General features: G+C 40.9%; 1 protein-coding gene across 1 annotated transcript in view; it reads left to right on the top strand.

Moving 5' to 3' along the window:
- The window catches only part of GRIN2A (glutamate ionotropic receptor NMDA type subunit 2A), a 181,857-nt gene that overhangs the window by 125,207 nt on the left and 41,211 nt on the right, over positions 1-15,439 (top strand). The window contains exons 5-8 of the mRNA XM_058422576.1: positions 4,135-4,249; positions 13,048-13,253; positions 14,673-14,841; positions 14,961-15,114. Of these exons, the coding sequence (XP_058278559.1) occupies positions 4,135-4,249; positions 13,048-13,253; positions 14,673-14,841; positions 14,961-15,114 (644 nt within the window). The remainder of the gene's footprint in view (positions 1-4,134; positions 4,250-13,047; positions 13,254-14,672; positions 14,842-14,960; positions 15,115-15,439) is intronic.

The following is a 15,439-nucleotide window of genomic DNA, read 5'->3' as shown; positions in this document are numbered from 1 at the left end:
CCCTGTGCTTTGTTTTATAGGTCTAGGGTCTAAGTTCTCTCCTTGGAAGGAAGCTTAGAAGTGACACATTTTCATTGAGGCCTTTGCCTTACCCATTCTATTTTTCCCAGCTGCATTCTAGGTGAATTTCACACTAATTATAAACACTGATTGTGTTCCTGAGGCCGAGTAATCCTGGAGGTTCTTGTGGGACACAGGTGGGTGGGCAGGAGTGTCCATGCTGAGGGGATGAATTGATGTGAGGATGCTCCTCCCCGGTGTCCCAGAAGAGAGCACGTGGAGGGTGCTGAGGCTCCACAGGTGGCATCAGAGCTGCTTCTGTGCAATGGATTGCTCTGCTGCGCTTCCATTCTGTCCTTGTTGGCTTTCTCACATCAGCCTGAGACGTTTTCAAAACGAGGACTAGGGCAGATCTTCGGAACAAAGTGACCTTAATAGTTTACATAAGGTTGTGTTTTTTTCCTTAAAATAATGCCCAACACAGAATTCACTAAGCCTCTTTCGTTTTGTTCTCAAATCCTTGGATTTGTAATGAGAACACTTGTGTATCTTGCATAGACATATATATAGTAAACCACAAAAGAAACGCCATAGCCTGCAAACACTGCTTTTTATACCGTAGAAATAGAAAACCTCAAACATTCTGCTCCAGGATTTCAACTGTTTTCATCCACTATGGGGAATCCTTAACAAGCACCTTGTGGGCAAGGAGGTCCATGTCTCCTGTGAGGAGTCTGGCCAGAAAGGTGCCTCTGTGTCAGCAGCATTGTATCCAAGCAAATGGTGTTCTGGAAACTGAGCTCTGATCCCTTTGGCAGAGTCTTCACCCATTTGTTAATGAAATGAGAGTCAATGAAGTTGTGATACTGTTAGAGGGTAAGAAAACCCAGCTTTTTCAGTGTGTTCTGGCTTTTTGACTGAAGTTAGAATTTTGACAGGGAAAAATATTGCAGTTTTGGTATTAATCTGAAGCTCTGTGTGAACGACTTGATCTTTCGGAGTCTTACAGAAATAAAGTTGGAAACCTTGAGAGAAGTTTTTAACCTGGGTGCTTCAAAGGCTTGCTGTGAATACAACAGTAAAAGAGTTCTGCTGTGGTGTTCCAACACTTCTCAGTTTTGTTGGGGAAGGTGACAAGCAAAAAGAATTGTATAAATGTTTAAAAGTGTTTTAAAATACATAGTTAAGGTTTGGTTCTTTGCTTGATAAAATGCCGGTTTTGGATTCGATGTGAGACTAGCTTAATTTCTGTCAGAAAAGAAGTGCCATTTTGATGTATGTATCACCTGGGGAATCTTACAAATTTCAGTTTGCAAAAGCTAATTAAGACTTCAGTGTCATAGTACCATCACAAGGCCTTGTGCTGTCGTGTCTTTGCAAAGGCTGTAGCATTAATGAGGAATGAAAACAGATTAACTACAAATCCAAGGTGTGTTGCTAACTGCCCCCTCAAAGTAACGATTTCAAATAACTAAACACCTCATTTAGTTAAGGACAGGAATTTGCATTTCCAAAGCTACTTCAGAAACATATTTTATCCAATTCAGAAGCCAAAGGCCTCTTGCACAGAATTAACCTTGGATAAGCTTAAAACTCTATAAGAATAACATAATATAAATTCTTCACAGCGTTATTCCTGACCAGGAACAGACAAGCACTTGGTTGTTTTTTGTAGGACAGGCAGTTTGGGATCGTGGCCAGTAAAAGCAGAGCAGGAATTTTGTCCTTTGCAGAGGAAAAATGACAATTGAAAAGTGAGTGTGGGTTGTAGGCATTGATTTCTGGAGAACACGGGCAGCTGATGAATTTTGTCCAGAAGAATGTGCTTGGGGAAACAAGAATCTCTTTGAAGTTCTTTTTTATTGCTGCAGTGTGAGAATCTGGGGTAGCTCAGAGTGCGTCACTCATGGATGCCTTTGTATCTGGATCAGAGGATACAATTATAAGATACTTTTCAAATCAGGGAATTAAAAAAAAAAAAAACCACTTAAAAAACCCCAAAAACCCTGCACAATGTGTTTCTTTACTTAATGGCTGGTAAATTCACATGATTTAAAAATATACACCGAGTCCAATTTTTCACTTTAGAGTTGTGGTTTGTATTAGTCTTTTTGGAACACGAGCTTCAGCACTGCATCTTGTGACGGCCCTTGCCTAGCTTCCAGGCTAGGACATTTGCATATTAATCCCAAAATATGATGAGTAGTGTTTGAAATTGTGGGTGGTGATCCTACCAAACTCCATTAAGGAAGAGTTCAACTCCAGTCCAATCACCATTTTCTGTGTGTGTAAGAACCAGGTGAGCACAGAAGCCTGGTGGAGTACAGGCGTGTCTTTGGGCTCCAGCCCTTGGCAGGGGGCACAACACTCGGCTTTCAGCTTCAGTGAGGTGAGGTGGCTTCTGCCTGGCCTTGTCAGGTGATGTATTCATTTTGAGGGGTATTACCTCATGGGTGTGAATTGGAAGAGGGTGCAGACATGCAAATCCAAGCATTGCCTGTTTTCACAGCACATCCTTGATTTCCCCTTGTGCCCGCTTGCCGGGCTTTTCACTCCCTGGGTCTCGGTGGTTTTCAGCACTGAGTGAATGCTATGCTGGTTCCTTACATGTGTGCACAAGTAAATTCTATTGGTGGTTTGCTGCCTCTCAAGGTGACAAACAAGCTTTTTCTTTCCAAGCAAAATCTTTCACTGTTGGATGAAAAATGGAATATATGGGAAAACAGTTCAACTGAACAGCAAAGTTCTGCCAAGGGGAAAATTTTCACCCTGGAAGTCTGTCGTGAAATGTGAATTACTACGATGGGTGAATTTACAAATTGCTGTCGAACTGGTGCTGAATGATGTTACTATGGCTGTTCAGGGTGGTGCACATTTAATTAATAACTGTTATGTTACAATGCCATTATTTCTTCTGGGTCTATATATGTTTATTTAATGTGCTCCTGCTACTGGGATTTTCAGGCAGCTGTGTCAATACAAAGACTTCTCCTCTGAATCTGGAGCGGAGGCATTTTGTCTCTGTCACATTTCCCATGCTGTTACTACTGCTAAAAAAGCCAGCCAGAACAACCAACCAAGTAACCCAAAAAACCCCTTCAAACCCATACAAACGTGTAAAACGGTGTTGGTTTCTTGTGGGTAAAACACTACAGGTAATGTATGAAGAATAGGAAATTTCTGCCCTTCAAAACACATCTCTCTATGGGATGGACATCTGCACTCCTGTCTGCATCAGTCTTGGGCTGATTTTCTTTCAATTAAATACACTGAGAATTCAGAGCAATTCAGTGTGAATAACTTCAGAACACGGACAGAGGCTTGGGGGGCGTATTGTCTTCTTCCCAAGATTTTGAATTGCAATTTTGCCTCTTACTGTGGGGATAGCCTTGTCAGCTTTACACTAACAATATGGAGTTTTAATTTTCTTCAACAAAATCTTAATTTTTTAAATTCTTTTATAGTTTATTTTGTATCTCTCTATTTTTTTCCTATTCAAAATACTAATTAATTCATATGTCTTTTGAAAACCATTGAAAATTAAACTAAATACAAAAGAATAAAACCATAAATCCTTTTTCTTTTGAGATTACTGAATTGAATATTTACCAACACCTTCAAAGCTTTCATGTCTGGTTTTGGCATTAGTGGAATTTATCCTCATGTCACAACAACGCTGTGTGTAGCTACAGGTTTGGGAAGAGCTGACAGGACTCCTGGAGGTCTGAACAAGGGATGACAGATCAGTTGCATTTTACTCTGAGTATTACTCAGTGGCACAATAGTAAAATGTTACACGCAGAGGTGATGAGGGTTTGTTTAAAATGCTCCTCCTGGTGAGGCTGTGCAAAGTGCCAGAAAGATTATTCAGGGAGGGGAGAGATTAATCATATATAATGTGGAAGCTCTTAAAAATGATGTCTGCATTATAATTCATACATCAACAATATTTTGCTTTGTCTTGAGCTATGAACTGCCTTGAAATGCCCCAAGTCCCCACTCTGCAAGCACAGGCTTCCCACAGCTCTGGGGGTTTGGTGCGTGGATTTAATCAGCGGTTCTGGTGACTTGCTGCTCATTAACTGCTGGACGGCCCATTAATTTTTCAATGAACTTTTCTTCCTTGCCTTCCAGGTTTATGATGAATGTGACGTGGGAAGGCAGAGATTTGTCCTTCACAGCAGATGGCTACCAGGCACACCCCAGGCTGGTGGTGATAGTGCTGAACAACGAGCGGGAATGGGAGAAGGTGAGCGCGGCTCTGGGCGTGGGCGCGGCGGGTGCTGAGGGCCAGGAGGTGGATCAATGCCACGTGTCGGTGGTTCTGCTGGAGCAGCTTTGTCACAGTGCTTCAGAAGAGACAATATTACGTGATCCTGAATATATCTGATGAGTTTTAGCAGATCAGCGAAGAAATGGATTTCAGATTTCTATGAAACGCACCTTGCATTTCCAGTTCTTAAAATTTAGTTAAGTAAAATGGGTAACTGAAAAACGTCCAAAAGCTTGGCCCTCAGCTACTTGAATTGGGATGGATTTTTATATTTTGACAATTCCAGTCCTTTTGTTTGCTTGATTTTCTGTTTTATGACAGATTTTGTAGTAAAAGCACACTTAAAAAAAGCCCCAAACTGGAAAGTTCCTATTGAATTGGAGAATAATCCTGCCAATGGTTGCCTAAAAAATTATCTTGACTAGTCCAAGTAGATGACCAATCTCCATACACTTCTATACAGACTAGAAGGAAAAATATCTTAACATCAGTGTTAATCATACATGCAATGAAATGAAAATGAAGTAAATGAAAAAAATTATCACAAGCATCTTTTCTTTAAAACTCCAGTCCCAGCCTGTGATTGCTTTGGCTCTGAGTTTTGCAGACTGTTGCCCTATGTTTTAAAAACTTGTTTAAAAAAACAGGTTTTAATGTAAGACTGTAGGAAAACATATATCTCTATCATCCACCAGTTTTATTTTAAGTTAATGAAACGTGCTTCTGCATTATCTAAATTGCTGCTGAAAATTATGAATTCTTTTTGTTATAGTTTTAGAAAACCCATGAAATCAACTTAAAACTCCAGTTTAGAAGACTACAAGACTCTACATGATGATGAATAATAATGACAAAATCAGAATTACTGAAGGACATCTCAATAAATATGCTAGTCATGCAGAAACACAGAGAGTAGTCCTAGATTATGCTGTGTATTTCGTTATGTTCATTTGATGCAAATTTAATTCTCTGGATAAAATTAATCCTCTCCAAATGTGTCAATCTGAATCTTTGGAGGAATCATTTGCTCACTAACTGTTATGAAAATTTCTTACCCTATTTTAAAATTCTTCAACAGTCTGCACATCATATATAATGTTCTGGAAAAAAAATTATACTGCTGGGGGAATATTATTAGTATGAGGTGCCAAAGGAAGAAAATGCTCAAAGAGGCAGCCAACGATGCTTATGCTAAAATAATTTCATACATTTTGTACCTTGAAACTTCTCTAAAGAGACCATTCAAAGGACAAGGAGAGAGGGGTTTGATGTTTTTCAAAAATGAGCTAACACCAGCAAAGAAATACTGGGTAAATGAGCCAACATTATTTCCAAGAAATAATTGGAGCCTGTTGTAACCTTCCAGTGACGCCCCTGTCAGAGAAGGAGGGTTTGGGGCAGGTTGTGCTGTGCTTGCCCGTGGTTCTACGGCAGCAGTGCCCACTCCAGCTGCTCTCTGGAGGCTGATCCTTCCTTTGTGCGCAGCTTTCCAGCTGGTAAATCCCTTCCTGCTCATCGTTAGGTCTGAGGGGCTTCCTTCCAGGAGGAAGGACAGAAACGGGTGTATGTGATGGCGTGTGGCCCTGCTTTGGAGCCCTGCTGGCAGCCAGAGAGGTGAGGTGTGAGGCAGGGCAGCCCGGGCAGCTCTGGTGGCTGCTGCTCCAGCGCTGGGCTGTGGGAAGGGGGCCAGGTTTAATTAGGAATTATGTCAGAGGGGAGAAGGGGATGGCTGCCAAGAACGCTCTGTCACCACCAGACTTCTTCTCCTGACCACAGGCTGATCCCTGCCTCTGTGGATGAGGACAAATAAACTGACTAATCAATTATCCTGGCAAGCTGGACGTAGCTCTGGGCTGTCCGGGCACACCCCACATCTTTTCAGCAGAGTGTCACCGTGCACTTCAGCTCCGTTGACTTTGGGACTGGGAAGGCCCTTCCCTTCCACGAGGTTTATTTGAACAGCTCTCTAGTGTTGTCTCATTGTTCTCTCCAAACTGCACATTTTACCCCTTATCTCTTAGGCAATTTCTTTTCCTCTTCTTCCTTTCTCCTTGAGCTGTTTTTCTCAGTTTCAAAACTGTCAAAGTTACTCAAATCTGAGGTCTAACATGTGCTGCTCTGAGTTTCCAGACAAGCATGTGCTTCTCCTTTCTCTTACAGTGTAGCAGGGAGTATCAAGGAATGGTTTTATTGAAGTCTTATTAAATATCCTCAATCCTATATTGAAAAAAATTGAGTCTTAGTATCTAATTAAATAATTTACTCATGTGAAAAAATGACAATGCAACAGCCTGTTAATCCTCATAATGTAACTGATGTGCATACTGCAAGTAGCTACTTTGTTATTTATGTAGAAAGAGTAATTGTGGTTTATGAGAAGATTTTTTTACCTGATACTTTCCTGAAAATTCAAGATTTATTACGAAAGCCAGTTTTTCTTTGGTTTTAATCTGCTTTTATTCAAATACAATTTTTCCTTGGTTTCAGAATTGATATACTTCACTTAAAGCTTGAGGTTATAGGGAAGCTGTTCAACCATAGCTGGAGAGCATATATCTCACCTCTCAGAAAAGAAGTTATTTTTTCTTTACAAGTGACTCAGTATTGAAACTTTGAGGCGCTAACTTCACATGTAAATGGGGTTGACTGAGGGGTTTGTCCCATATCAGATGCTGAAGAAAGCTGTTTGGACAATAATAGTTTGAACGCTGAAAATCACTTTTTGGGCATGTTTCACAGGCATCCAGCAAGATATTTTGACAGATCCTAAAGCAGCTACTCAAACTTCTGACACCAACATTCATATTCTTGCTGCTGATCTTGACAGGAAAAGGGGATGCTGTTCTCAGGCAAGAGATTTTTAAGACAAGCCTAATGTGCTTGTTAAAGTGAAACTTGATAAATTTACCAGAATTAACAGTCAAATATCACCAGAGCACTGCAGGATCACTGTGCTAGTGCTCAACAACCTTCAGAGGTTCAGCAGCCCCAGCTGCTCAGCTGCCCTGTTCGTGTTACCTCAGAGAGGTGGGACCTGCATGTCTCACCTGGCCCGCCCAATTCACAGAGCTGCCAGTTTCACTGTCTGCTAGTCTGGCCTTTTTTTTTTTTTTTTTTTAATATATTTTTTAATGTGGAAATAAACCTAATCAATCCAACATTAAAAACATACATTAGAATATGATTAGCAGTGGCAAACATAGGCAGTTTAATTAGCAGTGCCTATCTCGTATTTTAAGTGAGGTGGGGAAGACTGTGCTTTGAGATGGATGTGTTCCATGTGTAAAGATGAGTTCCAGGGTAAAAACAATTTTTACTGATGCTCCAGGTAGATGCAGATAAAATTATCATGGTGGTCTGTATTCTGGGTGAGTTTGTGTACTACATGGCACAGTTGCTAATGAAACACTGCTGCAAGAACTATTAGTTACATCCAGGTTTATTCTAACAGCGCCTGTCATCTCTAACTTTCCACTAATGCAGGATTTAATGCAGAACTTGATTTTTCTCTGATGAAGTAGCATATGCCAGGTTTCCAAGCTCTGTGTGGGGTTGTACACATTTGTATCTAAGTAGGAAGGAGTGGGCAGAGGGTGCGTGATTCCTGCCTGGAATAAATGAACCAAGGTCTTCACAGAGAGCTCCATCTGGCTACCAACATCCACCGTCACATAGCCCAGAAAAGAGCTCCTGTATCTGACTGTGGAGCTGACTTCACGGGGCAGGAGCTGAGAAACCCAATGCTCAGGCAGATTTCTGACAGAGCTTTTTTTGAGTACTGTGGCAATTACAAAATCAGTGAGGTGCTCCCTGGTAATTTCTTGTGAAATCTCGATTGATTTGAGCAGGGGTCGTGACAGCTGAGGAATTCTCGTGTCTCATGATAGATGTTCCCTAACACTTGGGAGGAAATGCAGATATTTTAACTAGAACAGATGAAATTGCCTGAGCTAATCGTCTGTTTGCTGGAGTATCTTTTGTCAGTATCTCTGTGTTGTAATGTGATATATTCTTTTTGCCCATAGCAGAAGCAGCAGCGTGCTCTTTAACATCTGTTGGGTTGTCATTCCCTGTATTCCATCCTTGTTGTTTTGTGTATTTAGTCTTCCTGTAAATATGCCTATCCTGACACATACTGTCAGCTGAAAATTGCATATCATTTCTGTATCAGTGAGCTTTTGCCTAGCCTCAAGGCCTTTCCTTTGACCTTTACTCTGCTGAATTGTTTGAATTGCACCAACTATTATGCAGCATTTCTTAAATCATGTATTCCCAAGGAGGATCCCCCCTCTTTGCTGCTGTAAAGGAAATCATGACTCCCATGGAAAGAAGAGGTGGTGTGCTTTGCCCCCGTTCTTTACACCTATATATTCGAGAACAGGAGGACTTTCAGGGCAGCTCTCCCTCTCTGAAGGTAAAGGTTTATCTGGGCATTTCTGGAGAGCTCTAAGGTCTTCACTGAGTGCAGAGGTGACAAAAAATCTTCCCCCACTGGGAGGTGGAGGTAGGAGCTGTCAATTTGTTTAGTTCTTGTCCTTTCTAATGACCTAATCAGCTCTTAAAATGGCTTCTCTGGCATGAGTCTGAACTCTGGCACTGCACAGAGTTATCTGGGACGTTGCTGAGAACCAAAACTGTACCAGCCCCATAGGATTTGGTGACTGCTAATTAATAATTCCATATTGAAAAAATGAGGCTGCAGGAGGTGGTAGCTTTTTTTCTTTCCCCTCCTGTTTGTTTATAATCTCTCTGTGTCCTGTGTTTTCCTTGGAGCCCTCCCGGTCTCAGGACTGGTGCCTTCCTGATGGCGTCAGCAGCAGCCATGAGGGAAGAGCAGGACATTTGCATTCCCCATATGAGATTTTGCAGCAAAGTTTGAAAACTTCAAAGTCTTTAAATGGATGTCTTCAAAGCATTCAGGACTGTAAAATACTTCTTATTAATAAAAGACATGTAACTGCTCGCATCATATTTTGTCATTTAAATTTAGAGTGCCCTTGTGAAGTATGGACCTTCAGAAACATTAAAATGGCACAAAGGTTTGCTGCAGGAGGTGTACAGCAGATGCTGTGTCTGGAGGAAGGGTTTTGCTCTTGTGCTTTATTCTGCAGCTGTTATTGCTAACCTGACAAACTCTATTTTAGCTTTTTAGTTATTGATTTAAAGCTCTCCGTAGTAGCTCTTCCTTTTAAATGGAGAAGTGTAATGAAAAAATAGTAATAAATAGTTTTTCAATAAAGCAAGATGGGCTAGATATTGTATTTGCTCAGCATTATTTTCTTAACTGAGACAGCTCAAAAAGTATGTTTTGCAATGAATGTGTGTTAAATGTAAAAGGAACAGCCCTGAAAATCTTTCTCTTTTGAAAGGTTTGGCTGGGTAGTCCTGGGAGTGCATTTAGTATCCATCTTGTCATGTAACATTTTTTCTTACAAAGGGATGATGAGTGTGTGCTGCGTACAGTTCCCATCGGCTGGGAGGAGGGCGACAGGACCAATGTATTTGCTTTTGGTGAGATATGCCAGTGTGACAGACTCTTTCTGTGCCAACATTAGCACACAGGGAAGCTCTGCTCCGGATCTGGCCTTGCTCTTTTTCTCTGGTTCGATGGCCTCTGTGGGGGTGTGTGAGCAGGATTGTGTCAATCATCCTTACATTGTTTGGAGACTTCTTTAGGATGCAGCGGGAGGGGAACTCTGAGGTACAGAGATGTGTAACTGTGCAGGTCTCTGTCTGCCTTTGGCTGCCACTCAGAAACACACCAAATTCTTTGTTATCACTCTTCTTGGCTGCAGTCTTTCAAAGGTAACGAGGCTTGGATGAGGTGGTCAAAGCACATGTGCCAGAGTCATATATGGGGTGCTTTAGACAACAGTGGATGAGATGGGCATCCTGTGACTGCTAATTCTGACTTCAAACAAGCTCTCTCCCATGCTCTCAGCTATTTTCCCCTTCCCTTCCTGCATCCTGTAGGGATTAAACCAAAGGGAATATTTCAGACTGCGTGTGAAGTGGGAGAAAATAAGAAAGAATGTGCAAGTTCAAAAGAAATGCAATGGTTATATGTACCATTGCATGTCTTTACTTGAAGATGAGTTTTTCATCTACAATAGTGAATCAATGGTTTAATGCACTGTTGAAACAATATTTTTAATGTAATTTCCATTCTTTTGGCTGTAAATGAGTATTTCTATGGTTTGGGACACAATCTGTCCCAAAAGTGTTTCTACTGCTCTTTTTGCAAGTGAAGGCCACCTTCTGTATTTCTCTGGGATCAAACCCATATTTATCATCAGTATAGCTAAGAATGAAAGAAATTTTTCATAAGTCTCTGGATATTTTGTCGCACTTGTATATAGTACAATAAATGTATATGCATACACTTTTTTGGCAGCTCTGTAACAGAACATGTTTGCATTTTTAGCGTGTTACCCTCAGCTTGAATTTTCTTTTTAAAAAAATATTTGGTTTGCAAATACATACTACTATGTTAATTACCTCAACACAGCAGTTTCATAGATGTGACTCTCAAAAGAAATTAGCATTTTCCCAGATCCAGGTATTTAAATGTGACTGGTTATATCCTCCTCAGAACAGTAAAATGGAGTTGCTCCCATTGAAGTAGAAAGAATATCAAAAATTAGGATGTCAGGCTTATCATCAGCTTTGGTTCTTCTGTTAATAACACCTAAGCAGTTGCTGTGTTCTTGACAGGACAAGGTGACCTCACTGGGGTGATTCCTGTTGGTTCCTGTGACAGGGATGCAGGTGCTGGAGGCGGCTGGCACAGGGATGTCCCTTGGGATCAGGGGTGGCTGGCACAGGGATGTGCCTCAGGATCAAGGATGGCTGGCACAGGGATGTCACTTGGGATCAGGGGTGGCTGGCACAGGGATGTGCCTCAAGATCAGGGGTGGTTGGCACAAGGATGTTACTTGGGATCAAGGATGGCTGGAACAGAGATGTGCCTCAGGATCAGGGGTGGCTGGCACAGGGATGTGCCGCGGGATCAGGATGTGCCTCCTCCCAGCATCCTGCCCCAAGTGGTTTGGGAAGGCAGGGCTGCCCCTGCTGCACTCCTGACCACACGAATGCCATCACATTTCCTTCTGATACTTGGAATATCAAGGCAGACGGTCGGGCACATTTTCCTCTTCTGAAACCCCTCGTATTCCTTGGCACGTTTGCTGTTTGTCTGAGGTCCTGGGCTGGCTGGAATTCTCCCCATTCCAGATGGCCACTTCCATGCTGTACTCAGGGCAGTGATGACACCGTGTAAGCTCACGTAAGCCAGCACACACTGCTGTCACTGCCACTACGCCCCATGCCTTGACAATTAAACTGGTTTATTTATGGAAACGGTATATTGTTTCCCAGGGTCCGAACTAGCTTCTCTCCTCAAGGCTTTGTCCACTGTGTTTTGGTTAAGTTTCTTACTAGAAATGTATATACACAGTAATCATATATACAATTCCCATTGATTTCCCTTTGAATTCCTACTTCCCTTGAGATATTTTGAATTTCCTAATTTGAGTAGAGATTTGACATTTCTGCCTCCTACATTAAAGTTCAGTAAAACATCTTGACTTATAAACAGGATGGAAAGGAAACTGCAAAGGTCATGTGCTTACAGGCTTCCCTAAATAGAAATGGATATAAATCGTGTTGTTTGGGAATTTTTGTGATTAATTTTCAAGTTTTTAGAAGACAGAACATGGGTAACAAATTTTTTTTTTTTTTTTTTTTTTTAAGGACCTGAGTCTCTTATTGTACTGTTAATTCTACCATTTTCCTTGCAAAAGAAATATTTTAACAGTCTTATGATTATGTTGTCATTTGTTTAGCTTAAGCAACTCAAGAATTATTAAAATGCATTAGGTTATAAATTATGTGGATTGCTAGCTCATTTATATTATCTGTCATCAGATAAAACATGTAATTAGATTTCTGGATAGAAAGTAGTTAAACAATCTGAGGAAGAAAACACTAGACTCAAAAATATTTAAATCATAAACCTCCTTCTGGTGATCTGGAAATGGAAAGAAATGTGGGTTAATTTAGAAGGGATATTTTATAATAGTAAATAAGCTGGCAATTTTCATGTACAGTGGGGTTTGCTTTCTTAAATGCACCCAACAGTTGGCAGGATAAAATAGTTATTTCTAATGAGAACTATTTCTAATGGAAATTCTTACTAAATATGTGGTTTGGTCTGGCTCCAGTGGAAGCCTGGGTAAAGGCTTTTACAATGGCTTTTCAATGCAAAAGAACAGAAGAGTCTTCTCTTTGGGAAGGTACAGAGATTTTGATATCTTGGTTATCAGTCAGGCGTGTAGATGTGAGCGTGCATTAGGGTTTTTGTTTGGGGTTTGTGGGGTTTGGTCGGTTGGTTGATTTTTTTTTTTTTAAATTTCAAGTGGGTCCTGATTACAAATAGAGTATCTGGTTGCTGTTCTGGCTCAAGTAGAAATGCTGAATGTCAAATTTCAGTGCACATAATGCCAGGTGATAGATCGTGTTAACTGATGACATCCAGTCTGTATAAAACAGTTACCTATTGAAATAATGTTACCTTATTAGTCTTTACCACTGTGCATTTTCTCATTTCATGCAATTACTAATAAATTTTAAAGCAATTTTAACAACAAAACCCCAAACCAGCTGTCTTGGCCACGTGATTCCCCGTACGCTTGCCCCAGCCCATTTAATATTGGCTCCCCTTTGTCAAACACCAGCAAGCAGCTCTCAGCAGCCTGTGGATCTTGGCTTTCCAGGTGGGGAAGTGGGAGAACAACTCCCTGAGCCTGAAGTACTCAGTGTGGCCGAGGTACAGCTCCTTCGCAGACAGCGACCCCGACGACAACCACCTGAGCATTGTCACCCTGGAGGAGGCTCCCTTTGTCATCGTTGAGGATGTGGATCCTCTCATGGAGAGCTGCCAAAAAAACACCGTGCCATGCCGGAAATTTGTCAAACTTAAGTGAGTAAATAGATAGAATTCCCTTCTCTTTTCCTTAGTGAAAAATACATTCCTTTATTTTCTCACTAATTATTTCCTCCCTCCCTCCCTCCCTCCCTCCCTCTCCATATCTTTGCTATTCCTTCAATATTTTGCTTCCTCTTTCTTTATCCCTTTCCCACGTGGTATGCTCTTTGCACATCCTCCTTTATAAAAAGTTGAGAGTTTCTGGTTATACACGTGTAAATCCCATTGTGTTATTAACAAGATAGTAAGTTTATAGTAAATTCAAAGTCAATGAGAATCAGCCCTTTTATAGTCACATGGAAGAAGATTGTGCTCCAAAATGGGACTGTTTTAATGAGTCCTCTTTGAATTGTTTCCAGTTATGCTGCTTTCATTAGTCTGTAACAATTTGAAAATGTCTCCTAATTAAAATGTAAGATTATGCTGAAATTTGGTATAGAATAACCTACTCCAGCATAAAATAACCCCTGTGACTTATCACCAAGAGAAAAGTCCCCTTCTTTCAGTGTTCCATAACTTTGGAGCAGTCATTAGAAATCAGTAGAAGAATTTCCACTGTACATTTGTCAGTTGTGTTTCACCTGCTCTATGCCTTGATCTGTGTATTTATTAACTGAATATAACAGGATTTTTACTGAGCAGTCTAAAATGCACGAAATGTAGGTGTGAGGGAATATGATGCATGTTTCTGAAGATTTCCACAGGCTGCTAAATGGTTGTGCACATACTTCCTGAAGTCCAGAGATTTTTTTTTTTTTTTTACATAACTGCACTTAGTTAAGTTCTTAACTAGTTTTATTTAATTTTGAATTCTTCCAAAGGCTGTAAGATGTTGCCTTGCCTTCTGAAGATGCTTATACTAAAAGGTTCTAGAGGTCGCAAAATGTACATTTCAGAAAAAAAAGAAGAAGAGAAATCTTGCATCCTTGCACTTAAAAGCGGCCTGAAGTTCCCCTTCTCCAAGTGCAGAGAACGGTGCACTTTGAGAAGATACATCCATTTCCAGCCCTGTGAGCTGCTGTGCCATTTTATAGCTCACATGTTCTTTACTTACTAAATGACACGTAGTGTGATGTGTTGAGAGGAAAAGTGATAAAAGTTTAATCTAGTCCTAAGAGAGAGATTAGTAGGAGCAGGCTGTATGTCTTGATGGAGCAGTGCAGTGTGTGAGGCTGGATCCTGGAGCAGAAGGATGCCATGTGGGGTAACATTATCTCTGTGTTATGATTAGCCAGAGCTGCAAACACCATATAGCTGTAAAAGTGTCCTGTGGGTTATTTTGCCCTTGATTCAGAAAAACATGGTCACTCACAAGACTGGCAAGATGTTGTTTCACAGTGTGCTGTACCTTGCTGTTGTGCTGCCTCTGTTTTTCCCAGCAGGAATATTTATGTGTGTCTTCTCTGTTGACAGCAACAAAACTAATGAGGGAACTAATGTAAAGAAGTGCTGCAAAGGATTCTGCATTGATATCTTGAAGAAATTGTCTAAAACTGTCAAGTTCACATATGACCTGTACTTGGTGACGAATGGGAAGCATGGCAAAAAAGTCAATAACGTGTGGAATGGAATGATTGGTGAAGTAAGTTGTCTTTTATGTGAAAAAGTTCCTAAGTAAGAACTCGGCGATGTCTGGTTGAGCTCTTCTGGGGAAGGAGGTGTTCTGTGCTGACATCTGTGGTGTGTTCTCCCCGTGATCAGGTGGTGTATCACCGGGCGGTGATGGCTGTGGGCTCTCTCACCATCAACGAGGAGCGCTCGGAAGTCGTTGACTTTTCGGTGCCATTCGTGGAGACTGGGATCAGTGTCATGGTGTCACGGAGCAACGGCACAGTTTCACCATCTGCTTTCCTCGGTATGAGCTCCAGCCCGTCCAGATAAACTCATTGCATTTCTGTAGTGTTTAGTAGATTTAATTGTGTGTTAAGATATGTAGTACATAAACACGTTTCTGTTCAGTTTTGAATTTTACATTAAGAAGTTTGTGCTATGTTGATGTGCTGATTAACATGATCATTAACACATGGACACAGTGCTGCTGGTTTTGGATGCTGAAAGTGAAAACCAATGACAGAGATTTCAATATGGAAAAAACCCCTAAAATCTTCAGTTAGGAAAATTACATCCTCAACTGTACTTTCTTACAAACTAACTTTTGCTTGTTTAGCCCATCATAATTT

Source organism: Hirundo rustica, chromosome 15, assembly GCF_015227805.2.
Source record: "Hirundo rustica isolate bHirRus1 chromosome 15, bHirRus1.pri.v3, whole genome shotgun sequence".
Taxonomy (NCBI): domain Eukaryota; kingdom Metazoa; phylum Chordata; class Aves; order Passeriformes; family Hirundinidae; genus Hirundo; species Hirundo rustica.
The sequence above is the reverse complement of the archived record's forward strand: the minus strand, read 5'-3'. Positions and strand labels throughout refer to the sequence as shown.